Source organism: Anguilla rostrata, chromosome 3 (assembly GCF_018555375.3).
Source record: "Anguilla rostrata isolate EN2019 chromosome 3, ASM1855537v3, whole genome shotgun sequence".
NCBI lineage: Eukaryota > Metazoa > Chordata > Actinopteri > Anguilliformes > Anguillidae > Anguilla > Anguilla rostrata.
In genome coordinates, this window is record NC_057935.1 from 35,507,441 (window position 1) to 35,535,046 (window position 27,606).

Here is a 27,606-nt window from a genome sequence, read left to right on the forward strand (position 1 = left end):
ATATTACCTTAATGGTTATTCACATTTGGAAAGCTGTGTGCTGTGATGTGAATCTGACCAATGCAATTAGGTTCAGTATTATTATGTGAGCACTTCCAGGGATTTCTAACACTGTAACGGTCTGGTGTATGAATTAACAGACACTGTTGTCTTCGCCCTTAAGAATATTTAATCCTATTCTGAGTAATTGTCGTCTCTGTGGTGGTTGCTCAGCGTGACACTTTGACCTATTATGTAAGTGGATCAACACAACAGCGGTGCCAGAATGTAACTGTGTGAGGTCATGAGCATTCACATTATTAGTGGCACCATTTTGAGGCAACTTATTCTCAATTTTATGTAAAGAGGATATGCATTTTTTTTTTTTTTTTTTACAAATAGATGATAGTTTGGTTCCAGAACCAGAACAATATGAGCTGGAGGTGGAAGAGTCTGGGTAGAGCCCTACCTGGATTGAAGGGATGTGAGTGCTGATAGGGAGTGTCTTTGCGCCTGGGCGGGTTTCCTGACCGCGTTTCGGAGCACCTGTCTGAGTGGGGCTGCGAGTGTGGGGTGCGGCGGTCACCTCCCCTCTCATCCCGTGCTCCGTGGACCTCTGCCCACTCCCTGCCTGCGGGAGCCATACCATCAGAGATCCATCATCAGCGGGAGAAGCCTGACAACGAGAGGGCCCCGGACACCCACCAGTGTACCCCCGTTCACCCCATAGTGGCATGAACACTCCAGGGAGACGGAAGACGCGCTGGATAAGACAGCATCTGCTAAATGCCTAAAATGTAAATGCGACTATCGGATAACAAAGAAAAACCCACAGTTTACCCAGTTCTTTCCCTAGCTGCTCACAGGGGCATAAGACTGAGTTTGACATAGGGAGGACACATTTGCTCCCAGCCTCCCACCCACCCCCACAATAACTATTATAGTTTGTGGAAAAGAGCCAGCTATGAATTTTAAAGATGTAGACACAGCCTAACCTCATCCATTCTCACCTGCAAGAGCTGGCTTTGTTGTTTCTTTCTTGTTCTGTATGTATATGACAAATCTCCTAGTGAGTAATAGGATAATAGTAGATAACCTCAAGAGAGCACAATAATAAAAGTATTAAGTTTAATCAACCTAATTAAACCTTATTTAACACTATGATATTTGAATGTGTGAATGTTACGTCCCTGTGTGTTCCTGTGCGTGCGTGTCTCTCTCTCTTACTCTCTCCCTCTCTAGCTCTCTCCAGAAACCACTGCCATTCACCATTCCTATCCCCTTCATAATCATCCTGCTGGTCCCTGCCTACCTTCCACCAATCCAATGACGACGCCCAATTTCAATTGCCTGCCGGCCATCCTGTATTCTGTTGTTGCCATTTCTCTCCGCTATTTTCCCTTACTGTGTTAAATCGTTGGTTATCTGTATTGTTACTTTGTGTTAATCCCTGATAGTGAATCGTAAGTAGTGTACCTGTTTCCCTTGTTTTACCCTGTTTTTACCTTTTCATTTGTCCGCTGCACTGAAGCAGTGAGACAGGTAAAACAGAGGCCTGTACTCCCCACATAGAATTACTGGGTCTTACTGTATAGACACACTAGACTAGGAGTGGTTGCCACCTTCTGTATTTATGTTTGTTAGCTAGAGTAGTTAGGTAGGCAATTGATTTGAATGTCTCTAGGTAGGTAGTGTTCCACAACTTTTTGGTTAAAGCTAGTTTTGTTGAGTTTTGTTACTTTATTTGGCAACACTCAGGTTCCCAATCCTTGGTTGTGTGCGTTTGTAAATATTGTACATATTATTTATAGCCTGTGACTTATCTACACTGTTGCCACTAGTTATCACTATTATTAAGTAAACACTTTTTCCACTGTACTTTTTTGTGAATTGTTTATTCTTGTCACACCGCTCATCGAAATTCATCATTCTTTCCTTTTTCTGGACATTCACTTTTTCTATTTAATGTTGCGCACCCCATCTGCCATACCCCTAGACAGCCAGGTTGGAATGTAATAGTGAATTAAATACATCACAAACATTTTGTTTTTAGATGCATGACTAAATGCATACATAAGAAATTTGTAATAAATATGTCTTACACAGAGCGTGGGGTGCAGATGAGGCATCCCAACTGAACAAGGTTGAAAAAGAGCTACAGTACCCCACATCCACCCCAACACCCCCCCACTACTCTACCCATCCAAACCCTCTGCTGACACATATGGATCTAATGTATCAAATAATCTATCAAATTATTTACATTGTCAGAAAAAATGGCATAGAGAAAGACAGAAATCTGATAATGCCGCCTGCACAACCTGTGCAACATCCTGCATAAGTATAAATGTTCAGTCCATTTGCAAGTGCAGCACACAATGCAAATCAGCAAACTAAAACAGCCTTCCCCAAGAATTTAAAAGAGCATGGTTGGCAACGTCGCACAGATGATGATTAGTGGACTGGTTATGTGAAGTCGCTTTGGCAGATCAATAGGAAAGCCAACTGTGAGCCAGACTGAATCGGCTACTGCTAGATGTAACCATAGCAACAGGTTATAATGGTTGATTCACAAAACTGATAGCCAACGTTAAATATGCAGCTAAAAAGCACTTTAATCAGGGCTTTGTCTTAGTTGGAACACATTGCATCTAGCTGAGCATTTGTGTAGTCATTGGTGCAGTAATTATTAGGTTTGAAAATATACTTCATGACCAAAAGTATGTAGAAACCAGACATCCAACACCTCATTAAAAATTATGGGCATTAATATGGGGTTGGTCCACCCTTTGCTGCTATAACATCCTCCACTCTTCAAGTAAGGCTTTATACTAGATCACAGAGCACTGCTGCAGGAAATTGCTCTCTTTCAGCCAGAAGAACATTAGTGAGGTCGGGCAAAAATTATTGATTGAGCGATTAGGCCTGACTTACAGTTGGCTTTCCTATTGACCCCAAATGTGTTGGATGGGGCTGAGGTCAGGGCTCTCTGCAGGCCAGTCAAGTTCTTCCACACTGTTTTTCACAAAAACATTTCAATATGGACCTCACTGTGTGCTCAGGGACATTGTCATGCTGAAACAGGAAAGGGCCTTCTCCAAACTGCTGGTGAAGCACAGCATCGTCAAGAATATGATTGTAGGCTGTAGCATTAAAATTTGCCTTCACTGGAATTAAGGGCCTTGCCCAAATCATAAAAAATATAGTGTATATATATATATATATATATATATACACACACACACACACACACACATACACACACACAGGTGACAAATTAAAGGAGAAACCAACATAAAGTGTCTTAGTATGGTGTTGGGCCACCACGAGCCACCAGAACAGCTTCAATGGCATAGACTCTGCAAGTCTCTGGAACTCTACTGGAGGGAACACCATTCTTCTTCCCTCATTTGGTGTTTTAATGATGGTGGTGGAGATCGCTATCTAACACGTCGGTCCTAAATCTCCCATAGGTGTTCATCTGCGTTGAGATCTGGTGACCGCGAAGGCCATAGCATATGATTCACATCATTTACATACTCAAACCATTCAGTGACCCCTCGTGCCCTGTGCATGAGGGCATTGTCATCCTGGAAGACACCACTCCCATCAGGATAGAAATGTTTCATCATAGGATAAAGGAGATCATTTAGAATAACTTTGTACTGATTTGCAGTGATTCTTCCCTCTTAGGGGACAAGTGACCCAGACCAGAAAAATTCCCCCCACAGCATAACAGAGCCACCGAACCCCTTCACTGTAGAGGTCAAGCATTCAGGCCTGTACCATTCTCTTGGTGTAGGCCACACATGCAGATTGGTTGGTTGAATGCTTTGACTTGACTTTTAATTTTTTGTTGTTTGTGTAACCTTTGTTGAGACCATCAAGCAGCTTTCCTGCCTGGAGTTAGAGAGGAACTTCATGGTTGTCCAATATGTAATTTCAAATCGGGAGCTGCGAATCGGGAGCCAACTTCAGCGTCGTACATCTTCAGTGGTTTGGTGGCGTGTTTGGGCATGGCTGTCTCGTGGTGGAGCATTTGTAGTGCCAGGTCTACCACATGCGTTTGCAAGTGTTTCAATAAATGTGTCACAGTCTAAAAGTGTTTGGACAAGTTCTCTGGCTCTGTCAGCCATTGCGTACCATTAAAAAATAAGGGCGAAGCACGTTCACCACAGAGCATACAGTAGCTGAAATTTTAAAAGTTCGTTCAGAAACAGCACGGCTCACATTAACAAACCCGGGCAAACCCCAGGAAGACCCATAAGAAGCGGACCAAATATGCGCCTGTATTAAAATCGGAGAGCATTTCACTGTCTCACTTGTTATATTCACATAAAAATTCTTACAGAATATAATAATATAATTTTCAGTCTCAATCCAATTAAAAATTAATTTGGATTGCACTGATTATGTCTTAATAAAGACCCAATGGAATGCCCAAATATATGCCTGTTCCGAATAATATATATATCGGTTTCAATGTATATATATCAGAAATGATGTTTATATATCGGTTTTGATGTATATATATATATATATATCAAGAAATGATGTATATATATCACAGTTCAATGTATATATATCAAGAAAGATGTATATATATCAGATTTCATTAAATATTTCCTGTTTGGCCCCTCATACATATGTATATATATATATATATATATATATATATATATATATATATATATATACATATATACACCATGTACATGCACACCTATCTAGCACTGGGTTTTACCTTCCAGAATTATATTTGGCATGGATTCAACAACGTCCTAAGAACTCAGGGATTCCGGGTCAGGTACACCGGTTACATCACACAGTTCCTGCAGAGTTTTTGGTGACACATTCATGCTGCGAACCACCCATTCCATGTCATCCCAAAGGTGCTCTATTGGACAGAGATCTAGGGACTGTGTTGGCCATTGATGTAAACATAAGTCACAGTTGTGTTCATGGAATCAGCTAGAGATTATGTGTGGTTTGTGACATTATCCTGTTGGAAGTATGGACTTTGGCCATAAAGGGATGCACATGGTCAGAAATAGCCTGACCTAAAATGTGCTGTGCTACTCAAGTGATGTTCATTTGGTATTAAGGGGCCTAATGTGTTGCCAAAAAAACATGCCCCACACCATTACACCACCAACAGCGACTGCACCATTGACACAAGACTGGATGGATCCCATGGATTCATGCTGTTTATGCCAAATGGCATAAATGTTTATGGCAATGTTTTTTCCAATCTTCAGTCATCCAGTTTTGATGATCACAAGAACAATGTTGCCTCATCCTCTTGTTCTTAGCTGACTGGAGTGGAACTGGGAGTGGTCTCTGCTTCAAGATTTTACATTCTCTTTTTTGCATTCAGAGATGCCTCTCTGCACATCATTATTGTAAACAGCTGTAATTTAAGCATGTGTGGCCTTCCTGTTAACTTGAACAAGTCAGCCCATTCTCCCCTGACCCCTCTAATTAACAAGATGTTTTTTTTCCTCAGAATTGCAGTTCACTGGAGGATTTTTGTCGATGCATCATTCTCTGTGAACTCTAGAGATTTAGACTTTTCATTGTTTTTACGTTACGACTACAATGTGTTTGTTAGTGTAATTAATGTAGGTAGTTTTATGAACTTAAAGGATTTTCCTGTCCACTTTAGTGTTTCATATAGTGCTCCTGCTAGTTTGTACTTGTCAGATGGTCTGCTTAAAAAATTCTCTTGCAGTACCAGAGACTAGCTGTAATACTGGTTGAAGACTTTAATTGTGTTCACCTTGGGATGTGGTATCATAAGGTTGGCATGTAAAATCCACACAAAATCAATGGTCACTAGATATTTTACCACAGGACTATTACAAAATGACTACAGAAATTACTGTTGCTTGACAAAAAGAATATGAAAAATTGCCATATGAATAGAATACAACAGGAAAAGCACAAGGCTCCCACAGGATTACCACAGGAAAAGCACATAAATACTACTGAAATATCATATAAATACCAAAGTAATACCACACCATTGCCACAGAAACGTGGTACAGTACCACAGAACCCGTGGTAAATCTATCAAAAAACCACACCTCAGAGTACCACGGGAATACCACAGCACCGTATCGCAGGAACACAATCATAATTACAGGAAACTACCACAGGTGCTTCCTACACCCCTGGCCGCTGATATAGATTTATGTACCATACATCTGACTGTAAGTCTTACACATGAACTGTTGAAATTCATGCCATTTTTGCAGGAAACATTGGACACCACACAGGGAACTAATCATATTTTTCATATATTCACATGGTTTCTAATTTGCCATAATTTGTCCTGCAAGAATTTTAATTGCATGCTGTTCAATATCATTGAAAAGTTATCATAAAACAATCAATTCATAGCCTAATTGTTATTCACCATATACTGCATATCCAATTGTAGATTAGTTTGTATTGTAAATATAAAGACTAAAAATGAAGAAGACATGACACTGATAGCTCCATAAATAGCACTGAAGCATAAACTATCCAAAAAAGCAGGTAACCACCTTTTCAGGTAAGATGAGGATACCATCTGTTCAATAATAAGTGGCTGCCTATAAATAAATATATCAGTGAAAATATGTCACTGTATACCCTGCTTAGTGAATGTAATGATAGGCATTCATCTCGTTTGTTCATTGGCTGACGGTTTTGAGTGCTATTCATGCTTCCTTCTTGCCTAGCAACACAATAATAAACAGATGGTATCATTGTCTCACCTACACAAGTTGCTTATATTTAAAAAGATGAATACATTTGTAAAACTCACCAAACAATGACACACAACATGTATGTATGCCAAGAACAACCAAATATATATATATTTTTAAAGCCATTCCAGGCACACTTTAATGTGTTACCAAACTTCCTTTAATCAAATTTCCAATATCATTCGAATTATGACAACCAACTCTGCTATATTACAAATACCACACCCCCTCTAATGCAAAACTGTATTCAAAAATCTTAATTATACATATATAAACAGGAAACAACTCTTTCAGGTATATACAAAGAAGATCACATACAGTACACAAGATAATAGGTCACAGTCATGCCTGGGTCAAATTCTTATTTAAAATGCTTAAACCATTTTGAGAGAAATAAATGATGTGCATTGTAGACAAGAGACACCTAAATACACCTCTATTCAGGACAACATTTTTCAGTCTGTTTTGTATACTTTTAGGGATTTTGGGGATCTTTTGAAAATTTTCTGGGGCTTGTAACACGAAACAGGATTAGTGAGTTAGATTGATAACTGCACTGAGTAAAACCAGAGGTGAAAAGTCCAAGGGCCAGAAAGTAAAAGTTCTGCCATGAGTTTCTTCCACCCATAAACTCAGCCAGCTGATTACACTGATTAGTTCTACCTCCGGGCAGGAGAATTGTGCTAATTAGCAAATACAGGTGATTGGAATAAAATTCTAGGGGAGAACTTCTAACTTTCTGAACCTGGATGTTCCACCTCTGAGAAAAACCCTGAACAGGGCAGTGTCTAAATCAGACTCCTAACTACTGTGTCCTCAAAGTATGTATTGTCCACTAAGAATAGTCATAGGAATGTCATAAATCATCCCACACCTGTGTACTTTACACTCCAATTCAGTTAGGGGTGACAATTAGCCGAAGCTATTCTGTATACAGTGTGATGTCAGTTTAACTGCATTTCAAATTCAAATTTCTTGCTGCCATCTGTGTTTGTTTACTGATGAAATACAAAGTCAAGCTGTTTGTCACATATAAGGAACCAAAGTGTTCATTTATGCTCCTGAATATTGGTGGTGTCCAAATCAGCGCACCTGCCTACTATGGAGTACATTTGTTCAGTACACTGGATGAGAAAGTTGTAAAGTAGACAAAACTTTTCCTAAATATATAGTGTACTTAAAATCCTAGGATGATATACTTATTTCCGGAGCTTTGTAGAGCATATTTCGGAGCGTATGTTTCAGGAAGCAAACAAACATTTTGGGCCCATAAATATGACGCGCAGCTTCACTTTAAAAATGAGGCACAGCTTCACTGACGTTTTCCTTCAATGACAATAATGACACCTGAGCAAGTGTGGAACATCTTACAACACTTCCACAGTACAGTAGGAAAACAGTGTGGAGGACATTTTTTGCATACTGCCCATCACATACTAAAACATAACACTGAACAGTATGTGGTATGCTTAGTAGACAGTGCATACACTGTATATTGAAGACACAATATTTATAAAGCTGACTCGGACACAGCCATACTTAGCGAAAACACAGAAATAACTATTTCATCCAGGTATTTTTCAGAAATTTTGTGTACTTAACAGCTTTTTAAAAAAAGTATACTCAACTAGAATATTTATTAGTACGCAGGTCTGCTGATTTGGTCATGGTCCAGCTCTTTGTACTTCAGTCCATGTTGCAGATTTGGGAAGGCTCTGGATTTTATTCAGTGCAGTTATTTTAATACAGTTAGTTAGCCAATGAACTCAGTAGTACTGCGTTGTGATACAAGCCCATGGTCTATGAAGTGTTTAAGCATTTCAGATATGTATTTGACGCAGGTCTTTTCTATGTCACAGATGTTGATGTTATCTGGATTCTGTAGTTAATTGGAAATTAGCTGCAAGGGAGCCTGAGGCATTTGAGAAGCCTCCGCAGGCTGCCTGTGATGACACCCTTTTTCAATTTCATTTAAAGGGATCATGCACCACTGCTGTGAAGATGCCCTGTCAGTTTCCTCTAGTTTTTAATTACTCATTTAAATTTGATACATAAATGCATCTCCTCAGAAGGAGCAAATTTGCCTCAAGGACTCATAAAGTCCATCATATTGGATTTTTCAACATACAGTATATTCAAATATTTTGCTAAATAGTTAAATGACTGTTTGACGTATTGACATGCAACTAAATTGCATTCCAAAAAAATAAAAAATAAAAAATCACAGCTCTATTCATTGGCAGTAAGCAGAATTTTCATTTGCCATTGATTTTCACCAAAAATTATTATAATAAAGTGGAGTGAGTTGTCACAACATAACTTGTTATTCACATTGCAAGCCACATCAAGACTCCACCACGATAGCATTGGAACACTCAATAGGGCTGTTAGGCCATTACATATGCATAATATTTCTATGAATATCTACCAATATAAGAATGTTTGCAGGTCTGATATTTTGTCAAAAGATGACTAAATGGCATACCAGTCAAACTGACCTATATGGATGTGCTCATTCAAATTATTGTAATTAATTCCAGACACATCCTGTTGGCTTGAAATCTTGTCAGAATAGTGATACCCACCATTCTGAACAAGACAAAATGTCAATGCTGTTGCTATCTTAATACATTTATAAACTAGAGCTAATTGAACCATGAACCTTTAAGCTTAGAGCATGCATATATGCATACAATCTTCTCATGAGTGATAGGTCTGATTGACAGCCATTTTTCCCCTCACACATTGCAGAATGGACTTCAAACTGTGAAGGGAAAGGTGTTTCAAAAACACGGCAGCCAGGAATAAATCAGCTAAGAGGAATAATTTCCTCCTGCACTGATTCAGCAACTGCTTTTCAGTTCAACAGAATCATTAGTAATTATTTTAGTCAATGCCAATAGGACTATAGATACATTACATGTCCGATTTACAATAAAAACCTTAGAAAGGTTTAGACATGCACAAACATACACCCACGCACACACACACACATCACTGTTAATTACGTACAGCACTTGCACCATATTACTACTCCTAATATAAACATTTTATTTTGACTGAAATAAAACTTTTTAAATGCATCTTGTTCAGAGGGCATTAATACGGTCCAAGCACTCTCATTCATATGAAAATCTATACCTTACTTATAATTTATTCCAAAATTAGGAATGTTCAATTAATCGTATTAATATCCTCCATCAATTCAGGAGTGTACAGATTAGCACACAAGCCCTGTGAAACACAAGTAGCCAGGAACTCTATCTTTCGTCCTGGATGACTGCATATGTAGAGGATGCTTTCAGTTCATATTATATCTTTAAATGTATAGAGTATCTCCTTGAAAGCACCATGCGAGGGCATGTCAATGTGGTTGTAAGAAAACAACCATGGCATCATATTAAAGTAAATTTGGAAGAGCTCAACTCCAAAGCAGCAACTGAGCTTCTGTGCTTATTTTTGCTTTTCTTTCTTTCCATTCTTCAGTATAGGGATGGTGTATACATGTGTTGTATGTGAATTTTGTTAGGAGGACAACAATGAGGGTAGTTTGACCTTTTAGAATGAAACATCTGGGTGCTCAGCTTCTTAAACAAATGCTTTTATGCCACTGTAATCACGTATTACTTGCCACATTCATTTTTCAACCTGCAGTCTTTAGTGAAAACCACTCAGGGAAAATGGAGCAGGTAATTAAATAAAGGTTCGTTCCTATAATCTAGCAATCAATGTCAGTATATAGATACGTATTTTTAAAATAATGTTTTCAGTTTTATTACATTTAGTTTCACAGAAGAACAACATTCCATATACAGACAAAATGCACCGCAAGGCTACTCTTTGATATACCACAGAAAAAAATTGTATTTTAGATCTGGAAAACTATATTCAAGAATGAAATTAAGTATGTCATCGAGCCGTGCTAAAGAAAATGTGATTGTTATATCTTATTTCATTAAAACAAAAATGATAGAAGTCTGATTTGAGTAACTGGAAACCAGATGTACAGCAGAAATGTGAATGTTGAAGAACTGGTCCAATAGATGTGACTGCAGTGAGGAGTTTGGTCAGGGAGTGGATGTCAGCAACAACAGACTGGCCTGGATATGCAAGACTATCGAGAGACAGACGAAGGACTCGGTAGGGCTTCCTGCGGACTCTCTGACTGCTCTCCTGTATTAATATTAATAATAATAATAATAATAATAATAAGGAAAATGAAGAAAAACAATAAAAATAATAAAAAAAACAAATAATAATAATAATGGAAAATTATCAAAATGTTCAGAAAGAGAGCAAGAGAGAGTGTGTGTGAGAGAGAGAGAGAGAGAGAGAGAGAGAGAGAGAGATGATGCATGTTAGGCAACCTTAGTTTACAAAACCATTAGTATAAAGTCAATCATAGAATATATTTGCTCCAGTACATGTCCAGAAAAAGGCTTCACAACTAGCTGAGTAGACAAGATGTTCCACACATGCAGGTGGAATCCAAACAATCAGCACTTGGCCTATCAGTTCCACAGAGTCAGACACGACACCAAGCCAATTCATGATTCGGTAATTTGGTTTGGTTATTATTTGTCAGATTGCATGCATTCAAATAATTTTGGAGAGGTGCAGCTGGACCTCTTTCTAGCTTGCTTGAACTACAAACTAGGGTGGTGTCCAAATCAGTCTCCTAACGTTCTCAAATTATCTAAGCATGCTGAAGATTGTTTCGTGCATATTTTTAGTACGCAAAGGGCAGTATGCAAAAAATATCCTTCATACTATTTTCCGACCATACTGAAGTGTCGTAAGACTTTACGATCTTGCACCATGCTCACATGTCGTTGTTGTTGAAGGAAAATGTCAGCGAAGCTGCAACTTGTTTTTAAAGCAACGCTCCACATCATATTAATGAATCTTGGTTTCTGCTTGTTACATCTTGAAAAGTATGCTCCTGAATATACTCAGCAAAAAAAGAAAACTCAGAAATAAATATATCATCCTGGGATTTAAGGACACTACATTTAGAGAAAATTTGCATACTTAATAACTTTCTCATCCAGTGTTTGTAACATGTATCTATAGTCAATATTAGGCAAGGGTGCTGATTCGGACACGGCCTCCTGTAATGCATTCAAAACGAACTAAATTCATGTTTCTGGGCCTTTACCACTGATATCTTGGTGCCACAGATATCAGTGGTAAAGGGCTTTATTTCAAAATATACGTTCAATACAACTGAATTAATAAAAGAAATACAGTGAAGAAACATCCAATATGATAATTATTTTTTTAATTTTAAGAAGCCAAATAATAAATTAGATTGTCATTGACCTCCATCAATAAATTTTATTATAGCAATCCAACGTGGTTCAAAATGGTGTCCATTTCGCACATAGGACCTTGATGAGATGTAGTGTAGATCGAAATGTTGTCCATATTCAAAAATATGACTAAAGGCTAAAGACTATGGCTAAATCTACTATACACTTGGAGACTCCACCTATATCACTGTAAAGTAGGTGAAGGGGTCATTGGTGCACCTGTCTTTGGTGAAAAGCCAATTTAAGGGTCCAAGACCAACAAGCCCTGGTCAAGACAGCAAATATCTTTACTTGAAGAACCCGGAGAACTATGGAATCTAGGGGCCATCTTATAAAGAGGGTGAGTTGAGCATGCCCACACCGCTCAGAACTTACCCCCAGTACAGCTGTCTGGGTGCTCCTCAGTACCGAGAAGCAGATTTACATGAGCCTCATTGCCGTTGGGCTCAGGGCAGTTGTGATTGGCCCACTGGGCAGCGTTGCCGTAGTGCTGGGCTGTGATTGGGCTGAGTGGGTCGAGGCTTTCACATAGCCCAACATCCAGGTTCTCCTGCTTCTGAAGGTGCTGCTCCACCACCAGCTGCAGTTCTGCACTCAGAATGGGAGACAACAGCACCACCCATGGACAAGTGCTGCCATGACATGGGGCCCTGAGGAATGCTTTGCTCCACTCCCTTCTGTACAAATGTCTCCCTATTGCTTGCTTTGAGCGGCAAAGGTTGGGCACTGACAGGTACTCGTTTGATTCAATTGCCATGTTTCAATGCATATTGCGGAATAGTATGATCTGTTAATTTTCTGGCACAGTTCAGAATGATGCTAAGGTAGTTCAAGTACCACACATTCATTTTACATTATAAAGTATTCTGATATAATTACTCCTCTTACACTTCACAGTGTTATCCTTTAGAAACTAGAAACTGCATTTTCAAAGGTAGTGTAGCATTTCTTTTCTGACGATAACTCATAACCTTTCTGAGTGTCATCAATGACTTCAGTAACATTTCAAAAAGAAAACATGCGTAGTGTTTACCAATATGAGTACTGTTTATCATCCAATTGCTTATATTCTCTTCACTAACCTGGCCAGGATATAAATTACACTATTTAAATGAGTTCAGAGGAAAAGAATAAACATACAATAGAGAAGAGAATAGATAAATAATGCAAGAACACACCCACCAGTTGTTCAGGACAGGTATGTACTGCAGTGTATGCACCAACCTACTGCCCTATGCTCTGTTGACTGCTATGCATCATCATCATCATCATCATCATCTCATCACAATTATCAACATCATCCAGTTGCAAAATAGTCAGCCATTAACTCTTCTAAGTGACTGCCTTATTAGTTCCTTATATGCCTTGATCCCTCCACCCCCCAGCCATGTGTCACATTTCATTGGCTCAGGGTTTATTCACTGAACTGCAAGTCTACTGTTGCATTTAGTTGATCAAACCTGGTCTGAAGACCACCTGACCAGAAATTTGGCTTGAAGAGCATCACACTGGATTTGGACTAGATCTATAATCGTACAACCCCAATTCCAAAAAAGTTAAATTAAATGCAAATAAACACAGAAAGCAGTAATTTGTGAATTTACTTTTACTTGTATTCAAACAAAAACAGTATAAAGACATGGTATTTCATGTTTTACCTAATTAACTTAATTGTTTTTGAAGATATACGTTTATTATTAAATTTATGCCTGCAACACAAGTTGAAATATCACGGTGATGTGATACAGGTGATGTTAAACAGGTGAGACAATCGTGTTATAGTATATAAGGAGCCTCCAAGAATGGCGTAGTCCTTTATGAGCAAGAATGGGTCGAGGCCCGCCAATTTGCCAACAGATGCGTCGGCGAATAATCCAGCACTTTGAGAAAAGAATGTTCCCCAAAGACAAATCGGTAGGATTTCACCCTCTACAGTGCATAATATAATTAAAAGATTCAAGGAATCCGGTCAAATCTCAGTGCGTAAAGGGCAAGGCCAAAAACCACTTCTAAATATGCGTGATCCCTGATCCCTCAGTCATCACTGTCTTAAAAGTCGTCATGCGTTCGTAATGGATATCATGACATGGGCTCGGGAATACTTCGGCAAACCTTTATCAGTCAACACCATTCGCGGCTACATCTACAGATGCAATTTAAGGCTTTATTATGCAAAGCAAAAGCCATATATCAACACTGTCCAGAAGCGCCGCTGACTTCTCTGGGCTCGATCTCATCTGAGATGGACAGTGGCACAGTGGAAGCGTGTTTTGTGGTCCAACGAGTCAACATTTCAAATAGTTTTTGGACAAAACAGCCGTCGTGTCCTCCAGGCCAAAGAGGAAAAGGACCATCCAAGCTGTTATCAGTGCCAGGTCCAAAAGTCAGGGTCTGTTTTGGTATGGGGGTGTGTCAGTGCCCATGGCATGGATAACTTGTACATCTGTGAGGGCATAATTAACGCAGAAATATATGTACAAATTTTGGAGCAACATATGCTGCCATCCAGACGCCATCTCTCCCAGGACGTCCCTGCATTTTCCAGCAGGACAACGCCAAACCACATTCTGCCCGGATTACAAGTGCATAGCTGTGTAAGCAGAGAGTACGGGTGCTAGATTGGCCTGCCAGCAGGCCTGACCTGTCTCCGATTGAGAATGTGTGCCGCATTATGAAGTACGGTAATGAAGGCCCCATACAATTGTGCAGCTGAAGACCTGCATAATGGAAGAATGGGGAAAAATTCCACTTGCTAATCTTAACCAATTTGTGTATTCAGTACCCAAACGCTTAATAAGTGTTATTAGAAGAAATGGTGATGTTACACAGCCGTAAACACTTGACTGTCCCAACTTTTTGCAGTCATCATATTTGAAATGAGTGTATATTTTCAAAAAACAATTAAATTCACAAAGTAAAACATCAAATAATGTTCTGTTGTAGTGTTTTCAATATAGTACAGGGAGAATAGAATTTTCATTATCACTCCTTTTGGTTTTATTAGCATTTTCCATATTGTCCCAACTTTTTTGGAATTGGGGTTGTACATCGTCAGGGTCCAACTCACAGAAGCTGGTGCAAAGGGCCAGGAGCTGACCTGCCGTTAGGACAAGGGAATGGCTGCAGCCACTTCAGCAGCACATGCAGCTATCTCTCCATAGATAAGGGAGAGGGCCTGGATAGAATCTGTTCCCGGAAGCCCTCCCTGCATGAGTCAGTGATGCGGCCTTCATGATCCCCTCCCTCAGCTCTCCTAAAACCACTCCCCGTGTGCAGTCTCCTGCTGTCACTAGGGACAAGCTGCAGAAGCATACATGTCTGTGCAAGACTCAAAATGTTGGCTTCAGATGACGTCATTACACTAATGTTCTTCATCCATCTCATGCTTCCAGACTTCCTGATTACATTATTGAATGAGTATGATATATACTACTTCATATTTCAATGACAAACTCAGAAGATAAGGCTGACATTTGACAGATACTGTGTATGTGTATATATATATATACACATACATATATGTATATAGAATAAAGAATTCTGCTCAGGTAGTTCAAGTAGCACATGTTAATTTTACATTATAAAGTATTCTGATATAATTACTGTTCTTACACTTCACTTCTCAGTCTTTTAGTCTTATTTTTTAGAAACAACATTGCATTTTCAAATGCAGTGTAGCATTTCTTTTCTAGCAATAACTCATAACCTTTCTGAGAGTCATCAATGACTTTAGAAACATTACAAAAAGAAAATGTGAGTGTTGTTTACCAGTATTCTTTTTATCAGGATTTTACAAAAATGTGATAGCATCCAATTGCTGATATTTTCTTCACTAACATGGCCAGGGAATTTATTACACTATTCAAATGATTTCTGAGGAAAAGAATAAAGCTGCATTAGATGTATGCTCTGAATATGGCACTGGGGACATCTGACATGACCTAGTATACAGGAGCACCAATGAAGACCACCTTAGAAGGCAGGAGTATACATCAGTACAATGTACAGTGTTAAAAAAAAAAAAACAGTGTGTGTGCATGTGTAAGAAACTGTGTGTGTGTGTGTGTGTGTGTGTGTGTTGTGATTATACTGTTCAAATGTATATCTGTAGGAGTGTGTTTGATGTATGCATTTTCATGATACAGCAGTGTAAGGTAGACTTAAACAGCCTACGATGAAAAACTAAGATTAAAATGATGAAACTACAATATACAACCTGACAGCTGCACATTCTCTGAAAATATTGATTTTGGAGAGTACAAACCAGTGTCTGAAATTAGGAATATATAAAGTGCATGTAGTAAGGAGAATGTCTCAGTTAATACCAGAATGACAAAATGCTACAATGGTCACATATAGTGTGAGGCCACATGTGGATGAAAGACTTCAGGCATTATGGCACAGATCCACTCTTGCTCTGTGAATGAGGGCATTGTTCTCCGCAGAAAATAAATGCTTTAACAAGGAATGGAGCTGTTCACTTAGTACCAATATGCAACGGCCTCTTCTAAGGGTAAGAGTGCATCCACAAAATGCCTGTAAAATGCACCATTGGCAACACAGTTGACACATATGGGAATAGATGCAATATAATAAATTCATATTGCACAATGAGATTGTGTATGCTGTAAACTGCAACTTCTGTGTTATACACAAAGTGAAAAAACAGTTGGTTATACTTGGTCATAAAGACTTACATTCCTAAATCCATTTAAAAGCATGTGTACATTTTAGGGGTTCAGATTAAATCACGTGCCATTGTTAAATCATTGCTATTGCATGATTTGACATTAATGAACATGACACAATGCCATGCATTGACATCATTCATAAAGCATTGCATTTGCTTCAAAATGCTTTGGAAAGGTGGTATATAACATAAGAATAACTTCAAGGTGTTATGACAATACACTTTGTGAAAAATGTGGCCAACAAATTAAGACAAACAAGAAGGCCTACCTATGAGAAACAAAAAAGGCACAATCATGAAACTGGGGAACTAAAAAACAGGAAGTGGACACACAGGCATCCTGTGCAATGCATGATGGGAGAGTACCTTTCATAGTGGGTGGGGTGTACACACTCTGCTTCCTTTGAGCTGGGGACAGATCTGTGTTTGGTACCTGGCACGGCAGAGTGGAAAATACCCATGTGAGAGGGGTCAGGTTTCACTGGGGCTATTTCAGGGCTATTAGCCACCCCCCATAACCCCCACCCCCAAGAAATCAATATTAATTACATCGAGACGGACTCCATCAGAATGCATCAAGGAAAAAATACTGCCTGCTTGGAAAATGGAAAAGGCTCTCTATAAAAGGAAAAAAATTATAGATGGTTGCTCACTATAAAAGCTGCCTTTCATAGCGAGAAACCAAAATGCAGCTAAACTAGCATACAGTCTTGGGTTAGAGGAAGGATGTCAAACTCAAAAATATCAATTGGTTGACTCTAACATTGTCTGAATCATTTCCCATTTGCATATAGAAATTACAGAGTGCAGCTTACCTCTCCCTGACTTCCTGATGTTCGTTTGTCATCTGCTTCTAGGGGAAAAAAAGACATTTCTAAAGGGAATAGTCACTCACTATATCAGATTCATTAAAGCAATTCTTTAATCAATTCCAAATTCAATTGTGAACCCCGCTGCTAATTTGGACAATAGAGCTTTGTTTTAATTAGATAACACAGTTGATGAACCGATGAAACTGTGCCTGTGGAATTAGCTGTGCCTGTTTGCTCACTCAGTAGGCAAGTTATAAATTTTGCTCCAACTGTCACCACTGTCAAAAACAAGCTTCTACACTCTCCATCATAAGCAACAGTAAATAAATAAATAAAGCAGAAAGATAAGAGCTTATTGCTCAAATCAGTATGCATTTCTATTTAAATGAAACAAATATTCACAAAAGAGCTGTTTATATTTAAGATGAGGCTAAAAATTCAAACCACAGGTGACAGCAAAGAGTGGCCCTCACTGAGTGAGCCTCTGTTTGCAGTAAGCTATTAATTACTACATGACTCATGGCTGAAAATATTAATAAGAATATACTTTTTAAAAGCAAGTGAACTGCACTCTAATTTCAGCTATTAAGCTTAAAAAGCTGTGAGCTCAGAATAATTCAATAATATGGTTAATCTTTTTTTTAAAAAAATGAATAAAACAAATGGTAATGGCTCCTTATTTTCAAAAGTTGTGCAAATTTGTGGTTTCACACAGAGCTGGGGAGTATTTCATGAAGCAGAATTCCTGTGTTAGCTGGATAACTGCACTGAGTAAAACCTGGAACAGTTATTTTTACTTCAGCCCAAATTTGGGATGGTTTTACTCAGTGCAGTTATCCAGCTAACTCTGTAATCCTACTTTGGGAAATAGGGCCTTGAAGTCATGAGCAATCAATTGTATAGAGGCTGCTGGCTTTGAATAATGTTGCACGTCTTGTGGCTCTAATGATCAATATAACTTTCACTATCAAGCTCAGACACACCTTTACTTTCACAGATTGGAAACTCATCACCACAGGCTGAAAACAGCAATTTACCTTCTCGCATATGGCTAATCACACGCCAACACACAATAAAATATCCTAGTGATGGGTGCCAGCAATCTAGTCCTGTGCAATAACCCTTCTTTGTCTTTGAAAGCACACAGTCATGATACTCAGAATTTAATGGAATTTGTACATATTCAGAAAACAGAAATACATTTTGGTTATTTATTTATATCTATCTATGTCCAACTTTGAAATGGACTGACACAGTGTCCATACATGCAGAAAACAAACAGGCATGAATGCAAGCAAGCACACACTTGTGCGTACACTTGATTTACAAAAATAACAGACCAAAAAAAGGTGCTTATGTTTGTTTTGAGAGCTGTATCAGTGTACTGTGCACCTGTGATATACGTCTCACCTGACATGAACACCATTACGCCTTCTTGTGAATGCCACCAATAATAGCCATTTTCCTCTGAAATAGGCTGAAATTCAACATTTCTTGCACTCTCCTAAAATGCATTATCAATTAAATGTTATTCTTAAACCATGAACCCTGCCCACTCCAGGGATTGATTTGCAGTCCCTCCACAAAACTAGCATTTGGAAACATGTACATTCCATCAGAATGATGTCACCTGACCTGTCAAAAAAGAGGCAACAGTGTTTTGACCAATTGTGATGTGGTGTCACTATGGAAGAACAATTGTTAATCATTTCTATGGAACTCATATCAAAACCATTATAAACACATTTTAAAAAAGTCATAATTCAGAATAAGCTCCACAATAACCACATACTCAGTGCATTTTAAAGTATTATTTAAAAAAATTAGGTGAACTATGAATGCTTCATAATTACTGGTTATTTATAGTTATGATGTGCCTTCTATTTTTTCAATTAAGCTATTAAAGAACAAGACACAAAGTCAAACTTAAAGACTATGTTTGAATTTGTTACGTGCTAAGTGTAATAATGGTTAAGTGCACACAGTACCTCTGAATCTGCCAGAATTAAATGTTTACATTCATTTACATATTTATTTCTTTCTTTCTGCAGTAAAAATAATAGTAGCCACTTCATACGATAGTGGCAAGATAATTTTGAGAATTATAACAGAAAGCATTCATAGCACACATGAGAAATGCATAGTTTTTAACCTTCAACACTGGCATTTGTGACAGACCAACCACAGTTCAAAGCTCGGGTTTTGATCGGACAGAAATACCAATGTGACAAAGAGCTGCCTGTTATCTGAGCTCTGCTCTGAACAAAGCAGAACCCACACTAACCACCTACAGCTGATCTCGGGTGAGGGCAGAAAGAAAGGAGATCAGCTTCGGGAATCTCACCACATGATCCGATGATGCACAAAAATACAGCAGCACAATGGCATAGCCAAACGGACAGAATAGTATGATGCAAACCGTGATTTTTTCTTTGTGTTTTATTGCCTTGAGCACTATTGTTCATAAATGTATACACAGCTCCAAAATTTAGCTAAAAATACACAGAGGGAAACATCATTCACTAGTTTTAATGGGCAGTGTTGTGGTACTGAGGTTGTCGATCACTGAATCATATAAAACAATCGAAAGGCTGCTCAGTACAAAAGGAACACAATGGTCGGTTCAAATCAGACAATCAATAAGAACACGTAATTGACGTCACATGGATGTTGTGGTTTGTGAAGCCTAAAACCTCTCAATGCTAATAGAGTAAATTGAACCGTTAAGACAACCCATACAGTACAACCTGAAGTGTCAGCATCCAGTAAAAGAAAAAAAAAACTGAAACAGCTCAAATACTCAAAGATCACAAAACTATTCAGTTACATGTATCTGACTCTTGCAACAGTTATTTTGACGAAGATAGGGACCTTTTCAGGTGGACCATAATTTGGTTGTTTGGTGAATGCCCAACTGCAAACACTAAGTATTTGAAATCACACAGCTAGCAGGCTTTTTCAGAAAAATATTTTTATACAAGGTGAAGTTCAATGAAACCTTTCTTATCTTCTAGAAGAACAAAAGGTGTCCGCATACTGTGCTGAAGACAACTGAGCAGTTTTCAGTTGTTATGGCAACTCTACGTATGCCTGAACTCCATCTTAAGATCCCGACTGATGTTACCGACTCCTTTTCTGTGGAACATATTCCCTGTCAACAAGTCAAGGAAGGCATGAATCAGAGTGTCCCTTCTCTTTCTGGAAGCAGCATTTCCTTGTTTAATATTGTGTAAAGCAATATGCTGTAAGAAGTCTTGACAGCTTCCTCAAATGTTCTTATCTATCTTATATACCAAAGAAAAAATATCAGAGCAAAACTAGGGGTCAGAAATTAAAAGTCCTCCCCACTATTTTGATCCAATCACCTGGATTTGCTGACTAGCAAAATTATTGGGCCAGGAAGTAGAATTAATTAGCGAAATCAGCTGGCTGAGTTCATTGCTGGAAGAACCATATGGCAGGACTTTTTTTCTAACCCCTGGACTTGCCACCTTGGAATAGTACTAGTGATAAGAGCACAAAATGTGACTGATTCTACATGATTATCCCTGGACTCGAGCCAGAAATGGCTCTTTTCTGTACAACTGACAAACAAATTTAGCTACAAATTGTGGTCTGTTTGAAATTGGGCAGTAGGAACCAATCCGAATAAATCTAATAAAAAATGCAACAAAGTAACAGTTTAACCCTGATTTGGACCTAAGCAAAGGAACTATAGGTGGGCAAGTGATCTGAATTATAAGTCCAGTTCTCAAACCCTAATGTACATCACTTTGGATAAAGCATCTGCCAAATAAATGTAATGTAATGTAATGAAACACACAAAAAGGAAAACTGCACAAAAAGGGTAAAGGGTGTGAAAGTCACCTAAATTGAGCTGCTTATTTAAAAGTTTAGTGCCAATGTGTTGATACATCACACATCGCCTCACTCTTTTTTTTAAAACCATGGATCACACTCCACTTGTGTACATAAAAATTCTGTTCTTTTGCTCTTAAACCAACTCAATCAGAGCTGTCAGAAACTCTTTGAAATACGGCTCTCAATAAGGTACGTTAAGAATAATCCAAATCCATGTTACATAAAAGGTTTTTGTTTGCCTTGACAGCAATGAATAATAAGATGAAGGGAAGAATTCGCCAGAGGGGTGTTTTACAGCGTGACTTTATGTGGCACCACAGGCAACAGACAGGCCAGGTACATTACATACAATGTAAGCAGGAATTGGGTACAGAGGTACTGATTAAATTCTGACACATGTTGACACATACAGTTCTGAATAGGGGCCATTTAACTGTCATTGCAGACACTTAAAAGGAACGGCAGTTCTAAAGGATTGACACCTTCTCTCCTGCTTCACAGGAAGGGGAGAAAGTGTGTCAGAATTTACAACAAGTGTAACTGAAACCGAGTACTGCAGTCATTCCCAGAGGACCATAAACTCATATATCGTAGCGCACACTCCTCTGCCAGTAATGCAAAGGTTTTTTCCTGGACACTGGATTAAGGACTGTAGGTAAATGGTGAGCTTAAATGGGCTGAATTGCTGGTTCTCATCCTCAAATACTTATGGCAAAACAGGCATTGCCCCAGAATAGTTTTGGTCATATTTGTAACATTTTAAAATTATTTTCAGATGTGGACGCTATAAGGAATGGAATTCTGCAAGCCTGCCTAGGCCTATGTGGTTTTGACCGGATATGGTCCTTTCCTTCAAGTTTCAACCTTAGATTTCACTCCCATGCTTGTAAGACACGGATATTCTGCTAATTGCCCACACAATCAGAGTAAGTAGCAACTGCTTAAAGATAAATTTGAAAAAGACAGAAGTGTTACTTAAGGCACAATTGAGTCAGCATAGATGTCCATTTTAACAGTCACTTTCTGTAACTGTAAAGCACTGCAAAAAAATTGATCCTGAGCTTTGCCTTTTTGCTCACATTAACTCAGTGATCAAGAAATCTTATTTCACTAACACAGAGTTATAAAACTGAGACCAGTTTTGTCTGATAAGCATCCTGAAATGATGGCAAAAACTTTGTAATGCCAAATGCTGTTTTCTGTAAAACTGAACTTTTTTTAAATTGCAGTACCTAGAGCATGCACCTACCCACATCCTAACCCCAGCACATTTCACCTGTTCTTAAGTCACTGTACTGGCTCCCAGTTATATTTAGCCTGAACTTAAAGGTCATGCTTATAGTTGCCCATAAAGCACCTCATGGACTTGGGCATTCACACTTTGGAGATTTATCTGAACTTAAGGTCCCTGCTTTCGGCAGTTCCTCACAGTCATTTTAATTTTTTTAGATTCACATTTACGCATTTTCAGATGCTCTAATCAACAGAGACTTACAGGGGCCTAATCCTGAATTGAGATACGAGCACTTCAATTTTCACACAATCGAAATGTGTTGCCCCCATGCACATCCTGGCATGAGGATGTGATAGATTTGGAGTCTGACTGAAAAGAATGTGTGCCCCTTTGAATTCTGAATTATGTGAATCCTGGTTTGAGATGTAGGTGGAATGAACAGGCAAAACATTTCAGTCAGCGTATGAAATTACTGCTCAATGGGTTTTTAGTGGACAGCAATGGTTTTTTATGAGCAATACTGATTAAATTTATTTCGCCAATGTCATGGGAGTTTACACGTTTGGGTTCAATGAATAATATGAATAGAAATTAAAATGGCATAAATATTTAAATCTCAACACATTTGGTGACTTCTATCATTAAAATAAAATCCAATAAGCCATTTTTTAAAGCCATGAGCTGTAATTTCATATTCTGATAAATTGTATTCCTTTGCTCCATTTATCCCATCATTGCTTTTGAACTCAGAATTCAAAGGGACACACCTTCTTTTCAGTGAGACTCCCCATGCGTGCACCTGTCACCTATCACTTAAAGGGAACCCCGCCTGTTAAGACACTTAGGCCTTAAAATGGTCTAAATGCCTTCAATTATATAGACATGTCATAAAAACCATATAAAAGATTTTAGTTATTTAAAATAAAATAAAATAAATATCGACTTGTGGGTCACCATTGTTATTACCGCCACAGTGAACTCTGGGTAGTGACGTCAAATGGTTGCACGGGTTTCTTTTCCATGGCTCTTGTCCATTGAGCGGCATTGAAAATGTATCGTAAAACCTCCTTTAAATGTATCATATCCGCATGTATTATCATTAATGAATATGCATTTAAAGGAGGTTTTATCACCAATTTAAGATTTAAGGGTGTGGATCAATTATTACGTTACGCCGTTTAAATGAATGACGGTCATGTATACGTTTTAGTTTCACCAAAAGCGATAGTTTGATCCGTATGGTCAAGTGACTTCAAACAGCTGCTGCTAGAAAGTGGAGCTCTAGCTCTGAAACTTTTCCGTCTTAGTTAGCATAGGCGAGCAGTTGCTCCACAGACACCATCTCTTATACACTACTCTCGTCTCCTCTGGCCCCCGATCTTCATCGTTCGTTTTTATTTATTTGATGAGGCTGTCCTTGGTGCTTTCCTGCTGAGTAGTATCCCGCTCTGGCTCGAATCGAAAAGGCAGAACAGAAGACATTTTCAATGCCGCTCAATGGACAAGAGCCATGGACAGGAGACCCGTGCAACCATTTGACGTCACTACCGAGACTGCACTGTGAGGGTAATAACAATGGCGACCTATGAGTCGAGTTTTATTTTATTTTAAATAACTAAAATCTTTTATACGGTTTTTATGACGTTTATATAATTGAAGGCATTTTGACCATTTTAAGGCCTAAGTGTCTTAACAGGTGGGGTTGCCTTTAAGTCACCCAAACCGGGATGTGTGTAGTGGGAAAATACTTTCAATATTGACTTCAGAAATTCAAGTTAAGCACATATCTCAAGCCAGGACTAGGCTCTAAGTGCATAAAACAACTGGTCTAAAAGAACGGTCAGAGACCAGGAAAATCAATGAAGTCACAGATAAAACTGAGTCAGCTTTCGAAGTGAGCACCGCAGCACATTTTGTCTTCACTAGATTCAATCTAATTCAGGCTAGTTAGAGCAGAAGTTTAGTAACTACTGCCAGTAAGCCCCTGACTCAGCAGTCACACCTGTGTACAAGGTTTCGTTCTAGCTTTCTATCTGCATATACAGAACTTAGTTCAGTTAAATTAGCTCCTCACAGCCCTGCATGGTGACAAGACTCCAAAAGCAGTAAGACAGGATGTAGCCTGGATGAGTGGGGGATAACCATCTGGTAAAAATGACCAGCTCCTTTTTATTTTTTCTAAAGGCAATATTCTGTTTACATCTGTTCACTGTTCATTGAATGGATTGTGGGATGCGGGCAGTGCATATGAACATTCAATCATTTAGACAATGCCATATGCCCTTTTCTCCAGCCTCAGAAGCCCAAATCCTATCCTGACGATTCTTTGCTCAAAATTTGGTTGCGAAATCTCACATTCCAATCAAGTGCTTTTATCTAAAATACAATGAACTTGGAGGTTTTTATTGACCTGCACTTTTACTTTTTCACTTCTGTGCTCTTTGTCTGTGGTGTTGATTCTAATGGAGACCCACTAGTAACAGTAAAGATCAAGTAATTCTTGCTTAAATGATGGTAGGAAGACATTTCTTTTTATTGCAGTGATGGGAAGAAAACATGTTCTCATTAAACAGCCATTTTTAGAAAAACGTGTATTTTTCTCATCACTCTGCTTCTCGTGTTACCTCTAGAATTGAATTATATTTCCTCTATTTGTCATACATTAAATCTCTAATATGATGTTAGTTTGTTCAAGCATAGATAATTGATTGTTAGCACTCTGAACCCTTCTGAATGAATCCAGTTTTTTTCTCCAGCAGTGTCATTGTGGGGGAGAAAATTGCCATGACATTCTTTATCCAAAATGGTCAACACTCTTTAACCAGACCCAAACAAAATATGTTTCCCATTCTTGTGTAAATCCAGCATAAATGACCATTAATTAAATTCACAAATAAGAGAGGTCTCTCATGCTTCTGAATTTGAAAGATCAAAAGCAAAAATATTTTATGTTAGAAACTGAAGTGGTGTTCTACACCCTTGATTAAAAAGCGAGGTTGTTTGGGACACCATTGCAGATCACCATTGGAATGCAGATAGAGTTCACGCCTCTGACATCGGTTTAGATTAGGGATTAATCCCCCGTAACTCAAGCAGCGATGAACACCCTTCCTCACTCGGGGATACTCATAATGCAGAGCCCCTCACTGAATTTCCCTCGCTGTTCTTTACCTGCTCCAGGTGAATCATTGTAGATGACCAGCGTGGCTGGCGTGGGTCTTCTCCGACGGATCTGTGAATGACAGAGGAAGGGCGAGATGTTGCTCCATAGCAACTGCTCACTGTTGATCAGCTCTAAACCTGTTTTCTTCAGTTGTCAAGGGCTATGTGATATAAAAAAACACTCTCCACTATCTGCAATCAGTTTGCAATTTCTAAACGGCAGACTAAAGCTCAGGTTGAATCTTTCCCTGTAATTATTCTGAAATGACTAATCCGAGTCTGACGAACCGGTAGTATCGATGACTACTTAGAACAATGGCATTAATTACATTCTGTTGAATCCTTTGAATTACAAAATTATTCTCCCAGTCATTCAGTAATTCATGTGACAGATCTAAAAGCATTTCAAGCAGACTATTTCAAACACACGGTGAGTCTGTAAAATATGGCCGCCCCTGAAGGAAAATGATGCTGATCGTTGTTGTACTTTAGCGTCGTCATTGTAGCGTCGTCTTTATTGATTCTCTAGTATTCATAAAGTATAGTTACAGCTCCCCTAGCAGCGCCTAAAAGACCAGTGTTTTCTATTTGCCTGGTTTTTAACTAACAAGGTGAGCTTGAGGAAAATCCTTACCCCAACGTTTTCTACATAGAGAATTCACCTATTCCAACCTACGCTAATCAAGAAAGACCTTTGAAATAATTCTCAGGCATACACTTCAAAACCTATACAGAAATTTTAAAAGCATGCCTCACAAGTTAATGTTTGCATTATGAATTAGAGGCAGAAAGTGGAAAGGGGAAAGGCTATTGAAGTGCCCCCATATCACATTGCAAATAGTTTCCCTCAGGATATTAATTCATACTGACTCTTTTATTCTGGATTCTTTATTCTAACATCTGAGGATAAGTCTACAACTGGGATAAGTGGGACTTCAAACAACCTAACCACACCAAACAGATTCTGAAGTCTTCTTTTCAGCACCCTAGCAAAACACTCATCACCACAAGGCAATTGTGTGCTCAGATTGCTTGAAAGTACATCTGTGGCTGCACAAAAAGCGAAGCAGTTTATCCACTCCTCAAAAGAACAACAGTGGTGCTCCACTACTCCTCTACAAAGCGCTCAGTTCCATGAAGGGCAATTAAGAGTCGCTTTCACTTACGTTTTCTGCTGCCTGGGGGTCCAGGTGGCTGTGGAAGAGGGGCATAGCGAACTGGATCTTCTTGGGGCTGTTGGGCTCCATGGTGCGTGCAGAGAGAGTGTGGGACTGCTGACGCAGGGCAGCTCACAGCAGCAGTAGCCTCTGCTCCGGCCCCTCCTTCACGAGCCCTCTGTCTGCTTCTCCACTGACCGCCCACCTTCCAGAACCCCAGTCAATGACAGGACGTGAGCCCTGGCCGTACGCTTGTCCCCGGTCGCCTTCTTCCCGCACCCTCACGCTCCGGCTTTCTGGGCTCCTCTCTGGGGTGCTCCCAGGCCTCTGGTGGGCTGGCTGTCCTGGGACTGTCCACAAGCCAATCTCCTCGCAGGGTAATAATAGCAGCCCACAGAAAAGTGCAATATAAGCTCCCTTTGGGACCTGCTGATGTACTGTTAATTATTGATGAGCCAAGTTCAGGAAGCTTTTATTTTTTTTCTTTCACTCTCTCTCTCTTGTTTTTCCTTCCTCTTGCTCGCTCTCTTTTACCCTCCTCTGGCCTCTGTAGATTTCCCTTTCAGAGGTGTATGCACCTTGAGAAAGGAGAATGTATTTCATAATTCATAAAATAGTCAATCACCCCGCAGCACATCATTTACAGA

General features: G+C 39.0%; 1 protein-coding gene across 4 annotated transcripts in view; it reads right to left on the bottom strand.

Annotated features, from left to right (window-relative positions):
- Window positions 1-27,405, bottom strand: part of ppp1r1c (protein phosphatase 1, regulatory (inhibitor) subunit 1C) — a 31,223-nt gene extending 3,818 nt beyond the window's left edge. Inside the window, exons 1-6 of one of the 4 annotated variants that reach the window (XM_064327316.1) lie at window positions 26,969-27,405; window positions 25,812-25,872; window positions 17,549-17,583; window positions 17,100-17,166; window positions 12,419-12,631; window positions 449-610 (exon numbers count right to left, since the gene is read on the bottom strand). In XM_064327316.1, the coding sequence (XP_064183386.1) occupies window positions 449-610; window positions 12,419-12,631; window positions 17,100-17,166; window positions 17,549-17,583; window positions 25,812-25,872; window positions 26,969-27,049 (619 nt within the window). In that variant the 5' untranslated portion in view covers window positions 27,050-27,405. Of the gene's footprint in view, window positions 1-448; window positions 611-12,418; window positions 12,632-17,099; window positions 17,167-17,548; window positions 17,587-25,811; window positions 25,873-26,968 lie in introns of all 4 variants that reach the window. The other 3 variants (XM_064327315.1, XM_064327314.1, XM_064327317.1) reach the window with 3 other exon arrangements.
- Between the last annotated feature and the right edge of the window lie 201 nt (window positions 27,406-27,606).